Raw genomic sequence first — 18576 nt, 5'->3', positions numbered from 1 at the left:
CTCGGCCTCCCGGCCGCCGTCCCGGCCCCGCCGCGCCCCCCGCCCCCGCCGCGCCCCCCGCCCCCTCCGCCCCCGGCCGGCTGGGTGCGCCTCGGGCCGCCGCGCCGCCCGCTTCCCCCCTGCGCTGGGAGGCGACCCCCGGCGCGCCCCGGGTTCAAAGGCCCCGCGCGGCAGCCCCAGCCCCTCCGGGGGGCGGGGAGGCGAGGGGGTGGTGCGGGCGCCAGAAAAGCCCGAGCCCACAGCCGGCGCGGCGCAGGGATGGGCAGCGCGCTCTGACGCGTGTGACCGGCGCAGGCAACTCCCGGCCCGGGCGCGGGGCGCAGCGACGAGCGCCGGCCTCGGACCCCGCGGCTGGAGGGCGAGGCCGCCGCGCCGGGCCCGGCGCCCCTTCTCAGCCACAGGCGTCCGTGCTCCCGGCCCGGTGCCCCGCGCCCGATCGGGGTTCATGGAGCCCGGGCTGTGGCTCCTCTTCGGGCTCACGGTGACCTCCGCCGCAGGTAAGCGGGCGGGGCGGCGCGCCCCTGCCGGCGCGAGCGCACACAAAAGGACCCCGGGCTGGGGGGCGCGCGGAAGGGTACGCGCTGGGACCCCGGGAGGCGCCTGGGGGCGGCTTGGGGAGATGCGAGCGCTGATCCGGGCACCGACCACCCCCGGGGGCCTCTGGAGGTTGCGGCCCACCCGCAAGCCGGAGATGCGGCCGGGCCCGTGGACTCGGTGGAGTTTTCACGAAGCTGGGAACTTTTCAAAAAGTTTGCCAACGATTCAGACACTGTGCAGAGTGACTGCACAGTTTTCAACGGGTGCAGATACCTTGCAGACTTTGCAGAAAGTGAAAACAGCTTGCGAGCTTTTCACGGAGTCATGCACGAAACGTGTAAACTTTTCAGAAACTGTGCACATAGCCTTTGCAAACTTTTCAGAACATGTGGCAGAGCTTGGAGACTTTACGGAAAGTGCGGCTGACTTGTACCCTGTGCAGAAAGTTTGGTTGTCCCTCTCCCCCAGGTCCTTGGGAATGATGGGTGTGGGGGAGGCCAGGGGGGTTCTACACGCTCAGGAGCCCCTCCATCTCCCTCCTGCAGGACTGGTGCCTCGCCCCCAGCCTGGGGGCGCTGGCCGGAGCGGCGTGCCTGGCCGCCCCCCTGCAGCCAGCTCTGAGGGGGACATCAAGGACACCGTGGCCACAACAGCTGTGCGGAGCCCGAGTCCCAGAAGCCCGGGGCAGGAGGGGGAGCCAGGGCGGTCTGGGGAGCCGGCGACCCGGGGGGGCCCTGTGCACCACCGAGCAAGGCGCTGCACGTGCTTCACCTACAAGGACAAGGAGTGTGTTTACTATTGCCACCTGGACATCATCTGGATCAACACTCCCGAGTGAGTCAGCCTGGCCCTGGGTGGTGGGGGGTGACTGGGGGGTGGGGGCTCCCTGGCCTGGCCCACAGCCTCACCCCGGAGCGCCTCAGCCCACTTCTGCCAGGTCAGCCCATGGCTCCCTGGGCACGGCCTGCAGCGCTCGTGGGGGGCTCCCGCCAGCTCAGCTCAGGCCCGTCTGCAGGTCAGGGGTGCGTCTCCCATCCCCTGGGAGGGCCTGGCCCGGGAGAAACCCAATCTCAGAGTTTCTGATCTGCTGGGAGGGGGAGCCCTCCCTCTGAGAGAAGCGGGCGGCCGGAGGGATTAGACACCTGAGAAGTCTTTCTTCCATTGAGGAAAGTTATCTCCTGGCCCCGGGGGCTAAGTGGGCCCCCCCACCTCCCGACCCTGCCAAGCTCCAAGGAGTTTCAAATTCCTTGAAAGCAGCCTGCTCTCCAGAGAGCTCAGGGGTGGGCCTGGCCAGGGCTGCTGGAAACTTCCCGGGCAGGGTAAAATTCCGCGGGCACCAGGCTCCTGTCTTCCTGGGGGTGGAGTGACGACTGGTACTGCCACAAGCTGGCCCCTGTCACCCTCTGTCACCCACTGCCACCAACTGCCACGGACGGCCTCCCCGTGTCCCCTCCAGCCCCTAGGGACTCTTGCTGTAGGACCGAGGCAGCACACCTGGAGTCCTGGGGTCTGGAGTCCACCTTCCAAGGCCATGGGCGGACAGCACTCTGCCTTGGGAGGATTTGAGTGTCGCCCATTCGCTTACTCCATTTGGGGGTCTCCTTCTGCAGAAACGTCACCTTACAGACAGTAAGAGGGCTTGGCCTTGCTCCGGTCACCTGCCCTTCTGGGCTTTGTCTTCCCTGAGCTCTGAAATCTGGGACTTGGACCAGATTGTCCCCACGTTCTGTTCCCCAGGTGTCCTTCGGTTCTCCTGGGACCCCCGCTGGTGCTACTGGGGATTCCTGTCGAGCTGGTGGTGAACGGGGCGGGGGTGGGGGCGGCTTTCGCCAGGAAAGGCAACTTTGCGGCTGTGTTTGGAGCCACCCCGATTCGTGTCCCCCGTGGCCTCCTGCATCCCCAGGCCTCTGAGCATGCTCGGTGACAGCTCCGATGGGCTCACTTGCCCACCTTGTTTCATGAGCCCGTGCAGAATGAAGCACCAAGGAGGGTGCACCTACGGGGACAAACAGCTTTCAAACCAGGTGACAGGCTCTCTGAGCACATCCGCAGTAGGTCTGGAAAGTGACCCCAGTAGGCCAGAATGGCAGACGCGGCCGGCTTCCCTGAAACACCTCGACACTCGCACAGGGTCCCAGGCTCAGAAGGACCCACGCCCGGTTTAATGCCGTCTTGAAATTCTTAACACTGTTTGAACCAGAGGCTCCACGTTTGCATGTTATCCCGGGGCCCACGCGTCACATAGCGGATCCGGGTGGCCGATTTTGCTTGGCAGGCTGTGTCCCATTGGGCCGCTGTACGGACAGCTCCCCTCTGGTGGGGAAGACGGAAGTGGTGTGCGGTGGGGAGGGGGTCCCAGACACGGATTGCCTCCTATTCTCAGACACCAATCGGGGTCACCTCTTCTCACAGCCCCCGTCACCCTGATGCTTGTCTTTTTTGATTCCTGCCCTCCTGGCCGCGTGCCCCAAGTATCTTCGCAGAATCAAGGATGTGGGGAAGTCAACATAGGACCGCATCTTGCCTTAGCCAGGGTCCCAAGCTGTGCAGATAGAAGAAGAAAGGAAAGCCGACTGAATTAGGGGCCGCGGGCCTGGGGCAGAGGAGAGAGGGAGCCTGCTTGTCTCTGGGCTCCTGGCAGCGGCTGGAGGCCTGAGTGCTTGAAATGCGCCCAACGGGCTCAGCAAACGCCCTCTGATCTGTTGGAAGCCATGTCTCGTAATTCCGAGTTGTCTTGTATGAAGCTATGGACCTTTGACTTTTTTTTTTTTTTTTTTTTAGGGCAGCCAACTTGCTGGCCTCCTCCCTCGCAGTTTGACCTCTTCCCCTCTTTCCTGACCCTGATTCATTTTAAACACTAGGGAAGAAGGATTAACTATGGTGTTTGAGAGCTCTGTGTACAACAAAAATGACAACAGACAGATGGGCATTCTGAAGTGAGACACGCAAAATAGTTTTCAGAAGGAAGCTTTTTCCAGACGCTCTTTCTCTGTCCTTCTCTCCCCGCCCTTCTCTCTCCTTCCCTTTCTTTCCTTCCTTCCAAAACTCTCTAGATCGGTAGACAGGACCGGAAACATCTCGGGCAGGATTGCAGTGTGAGAAAATGGGCTCTAGGGCCAGGGGACGTGGGCCTTTGGAGAGATGGAGGAATGACACTCTGCCGAATTGAGCCAAAGGGACAGCCGTGGGGAGCAGCGAAGGCTTTTCCAGGTTCCTGTCCGTTTCTGCCCCGCGTGTGAGGTGCTTTCTTGCCTCGCCGCTGAGCGGGGAACCGTGGGGGTCTCGATCCTCATGCTTATGTCGATAGTCTTGGCTTTGGTGGTTTCTCACTGATCGGGGTCTTCCTTCCTGTTGCGTGAAGACAGACCCCGCGGTCCTACTCGGCCCCGGGAGGCCGCGTGCCCGCGTTCTGTGAGTGTGGTCGCTCACGCCGTGTCCGAGGACCTGAAAGCTGCAGGTGGAATGTGCCAGGTCCTGCCGAGGTCCTTGCTGCATCTTCTGTGGAAAGTCGACATCCAGTGAGGACTGGAGGGGCCGGGTTCACCAACGATCTTGATCTTGGGCGGAAGGGCTGAGGGTCTCGCTCTCTCACAGACTCTGACAGGCTTCCTTCTTCCAGACCTGAGCTCCGTGAGCCCTCTCTGCCGGCTCCTGGCACGTACTAGATGTTCAGTAATGCTGCTTGGCTTTGGTTAAGCCCTGGCGCCCCTTGCTCGTCTTCGCCGGCACTGAGGTTCTGGTCTGTGGTGCTTTCTCCCCCGGGCAAGGCCTCTGGTTCCAGCCTGCGTGGGCGCTCTCCCCGGGCGCGCGCATCCCAGCAGACGCGTGCGGGAGCGCGGGTTTTCTCGGGCGTGTTGCCCGTGACTTCTCTTTAGCCTCTAGGAAGTCTGTGGCCGGCCCCCAAGAGGAACCAAGTGTGTCCGGGCAACTGCACTTCCTGGGCCTGCGGCGGCGCTGATTCGCGGCCGGGGCGGTTTCCGGGACTTTCCTTGGCCTGTTAGGGAGCTTCCGCCCCTCCCCCAAACAGTCCCACTACTGCCAACAGAAGCAGGGCAAAAACTCCAAATCAGAGAAAAACACATCCCATCTCAGGACGGTGGAAAGTTTGCCAAGAATAAGATAACAAGGGAAGAGGAGGTGAGCGCGGCCTGTGTGCTTACACGCGTGTACACCTGGGGCTGCTCTCCGCGTGAACTTGGAAACCAGCAGTGTCTCCAGCACGGTGCTGCCAGAGAGGCAAATAGGACACGTATCTGTGGACATAGATATGTCTGTGTAAATACGCACGCGCACACCCATGGGAGGCATTCTGGAGGCAGAATTCTTTCCTCTTCAGGGACCTCAGTTTTTTTCCCCCCAGGAAGGCTTTCAGCTGATTGGGTGAGGCCCACCCACGTTATGGAGAGTAATCTGCTTTACTCAGAGTCTTCGGATTTTAATCTTATTCACGTCTTAAAAAAAAAAAAACAAACCCTTCTCAGCAACATCTAGACTAGCATTTGACCAAATATCAGCGTTTGGCGGCCGAGCTAGGTTGACACGTAAAATTAACCCCTCGGTTCCCTTCACCGCACACCTGGCCTGAGAGTGAGCCATCCATCAAGTGGCCGATGGGGCTTCAGGACGTGGCAGCAAGGAGCTCCTCTGTGCTCCCCCGCTCTGTTCCCGAGAACTGACGGAACCTGCCATCTGTCTGTCCCTCCGAGGACAGAGTGGGGGAGAGGCACCGTGTGCTGTGATGGGGACCATGTTTCCCGCACACACCTGGGAGCCACGCGAACTGACCAGGGGGAAGGTATTTATGAAGTGGGCGGGGCGGGCGCGTGGGGTCTCACTGAGGTGGAAGCCGGGGTCTACAGCCCCCGCCTGCAGGAAGGCGCCAGGTGCAGGCCCGGGGTCCTGGCTGCCAGCGGGGTGACTTGGGGGTGGCACCCCCTCTCTGAGCGCCTCCCCGGGTGAGGGGCCAATGGCAGTGTGACTCAGGGGTGCAGTGGCCTCACAAGATGCCCGACGTGCCGCCCTCGCTGCAGCAAAGCCCACGCGCCAACTCGGCCCGGCGGGAATGCCGTCTGTCTGGGGTTCTTCTCCCCCAAAGAAGTAGAACAGCAACAATAATAATAACGGTAATTAAAAAAAACATTTAGGCTTCTATTTGAATGCATTTTACCACAAAAAGGCAACACTTCAACAGATTCATCCTGGCCTCCCGAGTTGTTCGAGAAAGTCAAGTTCATGTCTGCAAGAAGGGGCGTGGCACACGTTAGAACGTCCTGGGGAGACGGATGCTTCCGGGACCCCAGCCTCCTGCCGATGCGAGGCCCGCCGCCCCCGCTGTGGGCCTGCCCGCCCCGTGAGTCAGGGCCGGGCGTGAGGTGGAGATGCAGCTGTTGAGGCAGGACCTGGTCCTCATGATAATCACAGCGATGCAGATGGTGACGGTGACGACGACGATCAGCATTGGCGAAGACTGACTCCCCTGCGTCAGGACGTGTGAGGATGCCATCAGAAGGGAGATGGGACATGGGACCCAGTGACTATATCGCCAAGACATGACCATAAAGATAACGGTACAAGCTCTAGGCCCCAGGGCCAGTGCTGCCTGTCATACCCCATGCTGCGGTCGGAGGGCGCCAGTGAGCAGAAAGTTCTTGCTCAAGTACCACTGAGGTTACCTCCTTGGACCTGCTGCCGCAGGCCTTGCCTGGCCTCCGGGGGTAGCACTGAGCGAGCCGCACCGTCTTCGACCCTCTGTGGGCTCCTAGATGGTCTAATTGGCACAAGGTTTACAGACCTGGGGGTAAAGGTGTGCCTGGCTGCCTCCCGCTGCTGATAAGCGACTTGATAAGGACGCTCCGGCCAAAGGTTAGTCCAGGCTCGATGAGACTTGGTTCCGCCCTTTGTGCCCCTCCTTGCTCTCTCTTGCTTCCCTCTCCCCTTGGCAAATCCCTGGAATGTTTGGGGCTTGGCATTCTGGTAGGCATGGCCTGGGGCTCCCCTCCGTTAATGGGGAGGTGGGGGCAGCGGCCTGGGTCTGCCATTTCAGGCCAACGGGAACGGTCAGTTTAGAACTGTTTGTTCAGTGCCTCCTGGTGAGGCCTTGGTGGAGGGTCTGTGTGCGTTCTCCTGTGCCCACCGCTGTCAACACCGGGCCTTGTGCTCTGCGGGGCCGGCCCTGCCCAGGACCTGCGGGGGGGGAGGTGCCACCAGGAAGCGATTCTGGGCAACACTCTGCCCGCTGGTTTACAGAATATAGTTTGCCTTACGCTTGCGAGGACGCGCCAGAGAAGATGCTGTCGGCCAGACTGGACGTGCGTGTGAATGCAGTGCTCTGGCCGCTGCCGGTTTTGCTTGATTTTGTGTCTTTCTCCCCATGGGAAGCATGTCTGTCTCCTTCGAAATCTGGTGAAGGTTTAGATCCAAGTTTTGAGTTCAAGGATCATATCTCTGAGGACACTTCACGGCAGGATACGTCTTTAGAAGTTGAGGGCCTTGGGGGCGAAACCGCGGTTTGTGGGAGAGGTCGATGGCAGAAGGTGACCTCAGCGTAGGGGTCACTGGGCCCGAGAGCCCCCTTCTGGGCCCCATGGTGGGTGTGAGTAGGCCTGGGGGTTGGGGTGCAGGAGCGGAGATGGGCTTGGCTGGAGCGCAGTAGGCCCCCATGAGGACAGTGACTTGAGCCGAGGGGCAGTTTGCTTCTCAGCAAGAAGTCGTGGAAGGCAAGGCGTGACCCTACGTGACCCCGGGGGGGAGAATTTGGGTTTCTGCTAGATGAAAGGGACCTCACAGCTGGGAACTTGGCCTTCAATCTGAAGGCAGGTGAAAGGGTCTGACATCTCTGGTGTGGTTTATTCCTGCAAGAATTTAAAACAAAGGAAGCTGGGAGCAAACAGCGCTTTTTTTTCAGGAGGCCCCATGCTGGGGCTGGGGCCTCGCCCGGCTCCCTGCTCCGGCGCCCAGGCCCGGGCCCCCTGGGGACCCACAGCACCTCCACACACACCTGCAGGCAAGCCCTGTGTGAGCAGCGCTCAGACCCGCTCTCATTGTGTGTCACGTGTCGGATGGAAACACGATGCCTTGAAATGGGACGCGTGCACTCCTGTCCCTACTTGGGACAGGAAGGGAGAGCCATCTTAACTGCCAAGGGTGAGCTGCTTGTCCAGACAGAGGTGGGCTGTAAACTCCTGCCCACCCTGCAAGTGTCCGTCGAGTGGACTGACAGCGGGACAGGGTGTCCTCAGCTTTCGGAGAGCTCGTCCAAGGGCTGGGAGCCCAGATCTTTCCTTCTGTTATGGCCTGCTCAGGCCCGACCTAGCAGGAGGCCTCAGGAAACAGTAACCCTAGCATGGGGCAGCCAGGGAGCCCTGTGTCCTAGCCCAGCAATTCACAGAATGAGACAGATTCATTTCAGGAGTCCCCGAGAGGCATGGAAACCAAAGTGGCAATGGAGCCGATGGCCCATGGTGGGGGCGTGGGGGGGGACAGCTCCGCCCACGACTGGGGGAACGTAAAAGTTCTGCCAAAGGTCAGAAGCAAGTCAGCGAGAAAGCAGAGGTGTGTGTATCTGTCCTGGACTGTTTCCACGGGTATCTTGCAGGGTGGAGGATGGGCGAGGCCGGTGACATCTCTGAAGGTGTGCCCAAGCGTCCGTAGTAAACATGAATGAGGGTTAATGCAATATTGGGGGGAAAAAATGAAAGCAACAAATTCATAATCAACAAAGGATCACCATTTGTAATAAAGGCAGGACCCGACACTGGGCTTACCTGGCCTGCCCCACTCGCCCTGCCCCGATCCCGGCACGGAGTTCTGGAATGGCGGTAAAGGTCGTATCTCTACAGGGACTCCGGTGTTCTTAGTTTGAGGGGAGCGACCAATGGATCAGGGCTACCAGAAGGACATGACCCAAGGACACAAACAGCTAGATTAGGAGGGAAAGGAGTCTGTATTATAGTCGTGCTGGTGAGTAGGTCTTTGTTCAGTAGGATTTTCCATCCTGACGGCAAAGTCTCCTGAAAAATTGCAAGGATGTCTTCTCTTACTGTGGATTCTTTAAAGGGGTGTGTGATGGTGTCTGTATTTTCTTTTTTTATCCCTCTGCAAATACCCTCCATCCCTAAAAAAAGGACCTGCGCCTTATATTACCTCCACTGTTTCCACTGCTGGGAACTATTTTGAGCCACATCTGTCTACAGCTTTGCATAAACTTATAATGAGGCCGTGCCAGACAGACGTGGAATTGCCCACATTCGACCTGGAATCTGTTAGGGTCATGGGGAGGGGGGGCTGGGGAGGGAAACTCCAGCCTTATCCACATACACGAGTTCGGGCCATACCAGGTGGAGGGGGAAGCCCTCATCCGCAGGGTCTGGAGGGGAGTGAATGGATGGCTTCGTTCCCCACATAGCGGAGGGCTTTGTCTCCCTAACTTCTGTTCTGAGTCGTAACTCTGGAAGACCTCCCAGCGCGCCACACGCACGGAGAGGTTTTCTGCTCCCCTTTCCTTGGACCCCTTGTGCCTCCGGATCTCCTTCCGTGGGTGTGCGCCCGTGTTCAGGAAGGATGTGCCTGGGTCCCGGGGGCTGGTGCCACAAGTCTGTGGCTCTGGTGTTCAGCTTGTTTAGATGGTAATAGCACACAAGATCATGCAGACAGCCTGGGCCAACGTGTTCCAAGCTCAGGTGTTGGGGGACAGAGACCCCCGATTTAGCTGTGGTTTTATTGCTGGAGAGATGGGTCAGGCCTGTTCCAGACACTGCTGTTTGGAGGCTGAGTGATGCCGGGGTTTGAGAATATCTAGGTGGAGTGTGGAACTGGACAGACATTTCCAATCGTCCAGCCAGCCCTTGCCTTTCTGAGGCTCAGACGAAAGGTACTCACTCACTGGGGACGCTCCATGAGCTAGTCTTCCATTTGGACCACAAACCTGGGTCAGCCTAGTGACCCTCTGGCGTCCCCTCTGGTGCCCCAGCCGTCGAGGCAGCCTGGTTTCTCTGTCATGCCGCTGGTGTGGCCGGCAGGAGCTGTTGTCAAGATGTAGATCTTTCACTTCGAGGAATCCAGGGACACCTTCTCTCCAGGAAAAATCCCTCTAGGATGGGCCAGTTGAGGGCAAGAATAGAAGTCCAATTAATCAGCCAAGAAGGCGGTACATTTGGGAGACGGGAGTAGCCCAGAAATAATGGCTCATTTAGACCTCACCATCTTCCTTCCCGCATTCGTTCAATGCACATCTCTTACTGAGATCATTGAGGTGTTACTGAGCCCCACGTCGAGCCAGGTGCTACAGCTGTGTGCGGAAGTGCGTGAAGCGGAAGCGATCAATGGTTCCAGTTGGAAAGGTGCAGTTAATTGCTGATCACGAGGGACAAGAAGGAAGGAAGCCAGTAGGGATGCAGAATCGACCATCATTCTTGGGTTTTACTTTGTGGATGGGGGTCAGTGCTCAGCAGACTCTGGAAATGTCTGTTATTCCGGTAATATTCCCAGATATACAACCAAGTCCTGGATAAACCCAACCTTTTTTCTTTTCTCTTTTTGGTGGAGGAGCGTCCTAGAAACTAGTTAACAGGCAACAGACAGCACATTGCTCGCTTTTGATACTTCTAAACACCGTAGGATCCTTGGCTATTTTCAAGGCTGCGGGAGGAGGGGTCTCCACATGGGTTCATGGCTGGTCGAGCAGTCTGCCTTGGGGTCTTCTGACTTTAAGATGCAAGGGTTTTCTGCAGTGGAAGCAAAGCCACAGATCGCCAGTTTGTTTCACACTGTTTGTGAGTCTAAGATTTGTGTCCTCCCCTTTAGAACCAGAAAGCACGTGTGCATCTTCTGCTTGTATAACAAGGTCACAGAGGAGCTCTATTTCCTGGCCTGTTTTCTTTCCTGGAGGCTGGAAGGGCCCCCTGTGGGTTGTCTGGCACTAGGCCTGGCCCGCAGCTGACTTGCACAAGCGTTTGACGGCTGGACAAGGAATAGTTCGCTGGAGGCGAAGACTTCTGAGGTGGTCGGCCAGGAGCCTGGGGCTCGGCTCCGAGCCTCTTGATACAGAGGAGAGTGAGTGGTCTGCCTGCTTTCACCTGCCCAAAGCGTAGCGCGATCCAAACCAAACATCTCACAGTGGGCACACCCGGGAGGAATGGGCTCCGGCCAGCTTTGTTTGCTGGGTTTGGTCCTGACTCTGAACCCACTCCTTTGTGTTTTGTCGCGATGGAGAAAAACTCCGGCAGCTGGAGGCACTCTGGGTCTTCCAGTTAAATCCAAGGGGTCCTGATCACTTCAGTCGCAAGAAAGTGAGTTCCGGATCAGCTGGCCATCCCTGGTCACCAGCCACAGAAACCCAGTCTAGACTAACGTGGCACAAAAGATGTTTATTGGAAAGAGACAGACTGAGAAGAAGAAGCATCAGACGCAGGAGGGGTACCTGGACTGCGGGCCTAGGGGTCAACCGGATGCACAAGACGGCGTGGGACCCCCTGGCCAATGGCAGCTTTCTGATCATGCGTTGCCCCACTCAGGTGTGTTGGGAGAGACAGGGTCACATTTGTCCGTTCGGGTCACCTGCTGGAGTCCTCGGACAGGGGCAGGTGAGGCACATGGATGGACAGTCTTGCCAAGATCCCACACGGAAGGGAGGGATAATTCCCCAGAGGAAAGGTAGGCGCTTAGATTTCAGGAGACAAACGCAACTGAACTTGGCCTCGGGCTCTAGGGGATCCCAGGCTTCCAAGTCCTTTGAGAGGCGGCCTCCTGTCTCTCAGCTTGCGTCCCCCCTACCTTCTCTTTGGGCTCAGCATGTGCACTGGGTGCTCATGGAAGAGCCTGTCTTACTGATCGGAACAGAGTTCTTTCTTCACAGTTTTCCCCGGTTAGGGGGACCAAGGCAGCGAGTGGACGTGGGCCACACTCTCTTCCTTGCCCACGGAGACATGTCTAAGCTGGGGAGAGCAGGGCGGTGGTGCTTGCTGCGGAAGGAAGTTCGTGGGACCTGAGATGGAAGGCGTGTTGGGGTTGAGAAGTGGTTTGTCTGGGGAGCGGCAGGAGGTACCCAATGGCCGTGGGTGCCTCACAGCCAGCGGGTCAGTCGTTGCCGTCCCTCTGGGCTGCAGGGTCGGTCGGCAGGGTCATGCCTTCTGTACAGTACGTTCCCTGGGCCCAAGGGTGACCCTGCCTTTGCGTCCCCTTTCAGAAGGATGAATGGGAACAAAGGAAGTAGATCGTCAAGATGACATTCGATGGAAGTGAAAACGATCTGTTTCAGAGACCGGAACGTGGGCTTTTTAGATTGCAAACTGCTCTACTTATTAAAATGGTATCAAGGGCTGATTTTGTCACTCTGTCACGTGACCTGTCTGGCCCGGTTCTGTGGGACAGGCTACTGGACCACGGTTATAAACTCAGATGCTCACCAGGGCCAGACGGATAGCACAAATGAGCAAAGAAGGAGAGGTGTTTGCACAGACTGGGGCGAAACAGAGCGTTCATGCCCCGTCTCTGACTTTGTCACTCAGCTTGCGATGGCGGTTGCCATGTTGGAGATTGGGGTTGGTGTTGAAACAGGCTCCACTTCTAGAGTAGCTGGAAATCGCGATGTTCATGTAAAATTTCAAAATGTTCAAAAGAAAAACCCTCTGTTGATTGGATGAAACCCATAAATTGCCAAATTGCTAACCCCTGTGGTGGATTAAAGCTGTGTGTGTATAGGACCATTTGTCTGTCTTACTCCTGGATGTTCACCCAGAGTCTGGTCCAGTCTGATATTCACTGAATGCTGCTCATTGGGGTGGGGGAATAAAAACTGGGTTTTCAATGACAATTTGATAACTTTCCTGAGGAATTAGATTTTGGCCAGTGACTCTCTTTTTGCTGCTTCTGGCCAGACCCTGCGAATATCTCTATCCCTCCTTTAAAGTTCAGGTATAGGGACGCCTGGGTGGCTCAGTCCGTTGAGCATCCAACTTCAGCTCAGGTCATGATATCACAGTTCGTGGGTTCAAGCCCTGCGTCAGGCTTTATGTTGACAGCTCAGAGCCTGGAGCTGCTTCACATTCTGTGTCTCCCTCTCTCTCTGCCCCTCCCCTGCTCATGCTGTGTCTGTCCCTCCCTCTCAAAAAAATAAATAGTAAAACATTAAAAAAATTTACAGTTCAGTTATAGAAGCCCGTTTCCTGATCAGAATGGTGGAGATAACGAATCCATTTATGAGAAGGCAGCACTGGACTTTAAAAACAAAATCTTAAAAAGAAAAGTCAGTTTTCCTTACTTTAAAAATTTCTTTGCAGAGAAAAATCGAGCGCTCTCCATGTGCTATGCAGATGAAGGATGAGCAAGGGGATTGGGTGGTTTAATATTTAATAACATTTATAGATGACATTTGGGGGAAAATGGGAAGTAAGGAACACAGTGATAAATAAGACTGGCACCACCATCGCTGATCGACAATGAATGTATGTCGGTTTTGAGACAATTTATTACACAGACACGTGCCACACGAGATGCTGCATGTGTAGGTATGCTGGAAGGGTGTTCTGTTTTGTCTAAGAGCATTTGGATTGATCCTCTCATCTGCTTCCCTTTTGTGAGGAGCTCTGTGTTATAACGGAGCCACAAACAGGCAGAAGCGCTGCCTACTTTTTACAAGGAAGCGCGCTCTGCAAGCCCTACTGTTCAGCGGTGGCTAAGCCAGCCGGCCGGAGAGTGTGCTGGGCAGGGTTCTGAGCCGACCAGACTTCATTTTCACTGGCCCAACGTTAGGTGCTTCCAATTCATGTTCAGGAAACATTAAAAAATGAGAACAGGCACCAAGATGAATGAAATCCAAGTGATTGTTGGACGGGCAGAGTAGCAGGACAGAGCATCCAGAAGGAAGCCCGGCAGAGGATGGCATTGCTGCGCCTTATGGCACGCTGGCCCCTTACTTACCCTTCTTTTTTGCTTGCTCACACATCTCAAATGCAGCCTGGGTAGGTGGGATTTTTCTGCCTGGTAACAACTCACTTGAATTCCCAAGACCAGATGTGCAGCAATGAGAGCTATCGTTAATTTACTGCTAGCTTTCTGCCGACGATTTCACTATGCAGTGCAGTGTGTCATTCAGTCTGGCCAGCAGCCCTTTAGTAGGTCAGGAAATTGTCAAGAGGGTGGAGCGATCATCATGTACGTGCTTTACAACATGGTAATGGAATTGCCAGCTCACCTTTCCGTGTGCTCTGTGTGCCTGGCACATACCTGTATATACCGGTTTATGATGTTTCCTTGATCTGGTTTAATGGCCGTGGAGTGTGTGAACTCCTGTAGACCTTTCTATATCCCCATCACACTTATTAGATATGTGTACATATATAATGCTTGGCAAATGTTGGAGATTCTTTGTGTTTTTTTTAATTTTTTCATTTTATATTTGAGAAAGAGAGAGAGACAGAGCGTGAGCAGGGAGGGCAGAGAAACAGAGGACAGAGATAGAATGTGAAGCAGGCTCCAGGCTCCGTGCTGTCAGCACAGAGCCCAGCTCGGGGCCCAAACTCAGGAACCGTGAGATCATGACCTGAGCTGAAGTCGGATGCTCAACCGACTGAGCCACCCAGACACCCCATGTTGGAGAGTCTTTGTAAGGAATTCGTGGTTATTGAACCTTTTAGGTTGGAGAGGATCCTGTCTTGCCAGACTAGATTATCTCACAATTCCTACCATTTGCTCATCCTTGTGCTGGGTTCACAGCAGGTACTGAAGAAGAAGTCCAGCCTTCTAGTCTTGAGGAGCCAGTGACCCACCTTTAGATCTGGACACTCAGGTCCCCTCGCTGGGCCCTATGGGCTATAGGGCTGCCTCTGGCCCTCCTCTGGCCGTGTTTCCCACCCCATCAAAGGAGTCTATGGGACTGAACGTGTACTCCTTCCAAACCGTGTTCCAGGTGTTCAGGATCCTAGAATCCTTTACCCAAATTGTCCCCGAGCCCACTTCCAAGGCCTGCGCGGGTATCTTCCGGAGTCTGACACCCCGGGATGGCACAGAACTCCAGGCACATCTCCCAAGTCCACAGTGTGGCCAGGGGGTGCATGAGGCCCCCTTGCTGTGGGACAGAGTGGGATGGAAGAGAAGGTGTGAACCTCCTTGGGTGACCACGCTCCAACACAGCTCCAGGATTCTAAATTCAAGCCCAGAGGTCCAAGGTGTTTCGAAGCTGTATCTGTTCAGGTAGGAAGGTAGAACTGTCTTGTTTAAGAGCTTATCAGATTAATTTAAAACCTTCAGATTGTTGGCCCATGCCTCCAGTGGAACTGGAAAATTCTGGGGTCTGGACCACCTTCTAAACCCTCCATTTCCTCAGCCTGTACCGTCCCCACCCGCTCTTGGAGCTCAGCCAGCTGGGAGGGGAGAGCCCACCTGGACCCCCCAGGGCTTGGGGCAGGGGTTTCTGGTCCCAGGATGTGGGGAAGAGGAGGGGGCCTGTGTCTCTCTGTAAACGTTCTTTGAAAATTGCAAGGGCTCATTTGCATATGAGCTCTTTGCACTTGGCCGTTGGGAAAGCGCTCAGCATTGCTCTATTAACAAATGCTGCATTGCCTTGTTTCCTTACGTAAAACACTTTGGAGTGTTTTCGCTGAAGTTGGGTGGCTCTGCACATGCAAATGCACCATCAGCTGACAGCAATTTCAAAATTGCAGGTCTTGCTGTTGATGGAAAAATGGGAGCGTTGTTATTCCTTGTCTGTAATTTTCACCAAGAAATGGGGCCTGGGTTTCATGTCAACGCTTTGAGATTTCATGCGGCCCCATTACTGGAAAAGTATACCTTTAGCCAAATCCTGCCTCACGACAGTGTCTATGCTGTTCTGCCCTCTTACCCCCCAGCCCCATTCCTGAGACAAAATGGGGTTTTAGCAAAGGTTTAGCTCAGAACAGGACTGGATCCTGCTTACGTTCTCTTGTGAGCCCAGAGTGCTCCCTACTGAGGGCAGGAGGAATGCAGCCCTACCCGATGGGAAGGAACCCACCACAGTGCAGAGAACAGAACACGAGAAAGGGAATAGGGGTGGGAACGCCCCCTGGCTCAGGCCTCCGACCCAGCAGGGGGAAGTTGGAAGTTGGTTCCAAGCCTCAGGTCACGAGGGGGCGCCCCCGCCCCCGCTCTGCCCCCGCCACCCTGAAAAAAGGCTCCATGATGTTGATGTGTGTTTCAAATTAAAGTAAATCCAATTTGATTTTATTTTGAAAATGCACAGAGGATGTCAGAACCCCTTTGAGGAGGATGATTGGTGGTGCTCTGTGGTGCTCACAGCAACCAAGGTGGCTCATCTCGGAAAACCAGGCCTTGTTGTAAAGTAACTTTCAGCCACAGAAGTTTCCTCTGGTTATTAGCAATTTGTGCCCCGGTCCTGTTCAATAGTGCTAATGAATGAAGCATATGCTTTTCATTTCTTCCCCCACAACTGCCGCCTGGCTGTCTTCCTTCTTCTCTGGAGAGCGATGGTTTGGATGTAGATGGACGTAAGGGAAAGACAAATGTTAATTGTTCCAAACGACACCAACAGCTTCCTCCAGCTCCAGCCATAAGTGAGATTGATAAATCTTTTCAGACTCTTAAATAAAGACTTTTTCAATAAGCCTTTTCCCAAGGCCCGTTCCATCCTTGGCTGTGACTTACAGGGCAGAGCAGGTCCTCTGATGTTTGCGCATTCGAGAAAACGGTATCTGGAGGCCAGGACGCATCCGTAATGGCCGTAATTATATTTGCGTATTCCTGCTAATACAGACGGGGAGGCGATGAAGACAAGAAGTTGGGTGCTGGGCAGGCAGGGCGTGGCCGGCCTTGGGCTGGGAGCTGGGCAGGACTCTTACTGGTGTGGGTGACCAGACCCGGGCACTTGCCCAAGACGGAGGCGCCAACATGCATGTCAGCCAGAGTATCAGTGGCTTGGGTTCGGGCACAGGGAGGCAACCCAGAACTGCCCTCGAAGGACCTGGGAGTGGGGGTGCACTCCAGTGCCAGCATCTCCTCCCCCAGCACCCCCCCCCGTCTGTGCCCTCGGCCCCAGCCCACTTACTGGGGGCTTGGGGAAAATGGGTGAAAGGCTCCCTGCAGAGGTTTGCTAAGACCCAGAGCACAGGGGACCATGGGGACACCGGTTCTCGAGGCTTTGCCGGTCCCCACCTCTCTCTCTGTGTCCACAGTCTCCCAGCCCTGGCCAGCTCCGCCCCCATGGATGTCCTCCCCACCCCCCGAACGGGGAGGCCTCCAGAGCTCGTCCACACACGGCCCTGATGCTGCTCTGTCCTTTGCAGACGGACTGTGCCCTATGGACTGTCCAACTACAGAGGAAGCTTCCGGGCCCGGAGGTCTGCAGGGCCGTTCCCGCGGAGCCCACAGCCGTCCAAGCGGACACTGCGCTGCGCTTGTGTGCGGAGCCAGGACAGAGCCTGCCTGCACTTCTGTGCCCGCACCCTGGCTGTCAGCAGGTACGACGTGCCCGCCACACTCACCCCCGCAGGTCTGCAGCTTCGGGCGAGAACCGGCCGGGCGAGTCTGACTGCTGTGAGGGGCATGGGGCACGGGGTGGGAGGGCAGGGAGTGCGCCCTGGCTGGTGTGGCCCGGCGGGCTGCGCGCGGCCCACGGGCGCCCTTGGCTGCAGGGAGGGCGGGTGGGTGCCGTGTCCTGTCCCCTCGCTGCCTTTTGGAACAGAGCCCACAACGTGGCCATGGCCGTGTCTGGTCTCCAGACACACTGTGGACTGCATGGCAGCTTTGCCCAGATCTGAATAAGTTGCCAACATTTAAAAATTGAAGAATTACCCACCCTTGCCAAATGTGTATTTTTAGCTTCATGAAAAACAGCAGATGGGACCATCTGGTCTCAGGGGGGCCCCCCGTGCCCTTCTGGCCGGTATAGGCTGGAACCGAGGGGGACCCTCACACCTTAGGGAGATGTACCTGCATTACCCAACACCTTACTTTGGGGACCCTGGGAGCCCTTGAGTTTGAGACCCTGTAGCCCTAACTCTGTGCTGGAGAGAAGTTTGTACTCGGTGTACACCTGAACAAACGGGCACATCACGGGTTTGACCCAGGGCAGCCGTTCACATGAGCGTCCGCTCGGTAGGCAGGTGCTGGCCAGAGTGGTCAGGACCCAGGATTCGCTGCTGGGAACCCCAGGGCCTACTGCGTTTTCCTTCCCGACTCCCTAACGTCTGATGAGTAACTGAGGAGTGAGTGGACTCTGTACTTCGGTAGAAATCCACCCACTGTGTGCTCGGCCGTCAGAAAGCGTGCCTGCGATGTGGTCTTCAGGGAACGCACTGATGTGCTCGCCGGTGGGGAAGGGGACGTCCTAACGTGACAACTGAAAAGCCAGCCCCACGGAAGTGCAGGTCGGCTCATTCCAACCTTCTCCCCACAGAAGCTCAGGGACAGCGAAGAATCCTGAGAAGGAGGAGGAGCCAGCCGGCGGTGCCGACGGAGGCCTGCGTCCAAGGAGGTGAAGATACTTTCTGAGGCGTCACCCCCTTGGGGACATGGAGGATGTGAGGGTGGCGTGTGACCTGTGAGGGCAGCCAGTGGGAGCCCCACCACGCGTGGGACGCTGCGTCCACAGAACCGGGCCCTTGGTAGATTGTCCCTGGGGACAGAGCAGGCTAACGCTGTGGATGCTCACTGTCATCGCCCTGCCCCTGGCCAGCCGCTCTTTGTCATAGGCGTTGACCCCTTGCCTCCCTTGCAACCCTAGAGGAGTGGCATCCAGTTCTGGATTTCACTGGGCCTGGACACAGCTCCATGGCCCCTGCTGCTCAGAGATTCCCCCACCCCCAGCCCCCAGCCCACCCAGGCTCAGCCACCTGGGCGCATGTTTCACTTTTCCCAAAGCAACATGTGATCTTTACCCCCCATCCCCCCAATGTGTAGTCTTTACCCCTCACCCCCCCAACGTGTAGTCTTTACCCCCTCCCCCAGATCCATTCTTATCTTCAGCAGCTGATTCTGGATGGAGGGGCACATGCCTTTCACGTCCCCCAGTCGGGCTTATGATTTTTTCTTTAACCCATTTGTCTTTTT

General features: G+C 56.5%; 1 protein-coding gene across 1 annotated transcript; it reads left to right on the top strand.

The window, feature by feature from the left end:
* Positions 1–445: 445 nt before the first annotated feature.
* Positions 446–18005, top strand: EDN3 (endothelin 3). Its single transcript, XM_039236850.1, has 4 exons — positions 446–497; positions 1083–1371; positions 16812–16985; positions 17924–18005. The coding sequence occupies exons 1-4, from the start codon at positions 446–448 to the stop codon at positions 18003–18005; spliced, it is 597 nt and encodes a 198-aa protein (XP_039092781.1).
* Positions 18006–18576: the final 571 nt, after the last annotated feature.

This window comes from Hyaena hyaena, unplaced genomic scaffold, assembly GCF_003009895.1.
Source record: "Hyaena hyaena isolate Hyena2069 unplaced genomic scaffold, ASM300989v1 scaffold_119, whole genome shotgun sequence".
NCBI lineage: Eukaryota > Metazoa > Chordata > Mammalia > Carnivora > Hyaenidae > Hyaena > Hyaena hyaena.
Note: the sequence above shows the minus strand (reverse complement) of the source record. Positions and strands in the feature narration are given on the sequence as shown.

Coding starts and splice junctions, on each gene's coding strand:
- EDN3 (XM_039236850.1), top strand. CDS start 446: ATGGAGCCCGGGCTGTGGCTCCTCTTCGGGCTCACGGTGACCTCCGCC. Junction 1,372..16,811: donor ATCTGGATCAACACTCCCGA/GTGAGTCAGCCT, acceptor TGTCCTTTGCAG/ACGGACTGTGCCCTATGGAC. Junction 16,986..17,923: donor CGCACCCTGGCTGTCAGCAG/GTACGACGTGCC, acceptor TTCTCCCCACAG/AAGCTCAGGGACAGCGAAGA.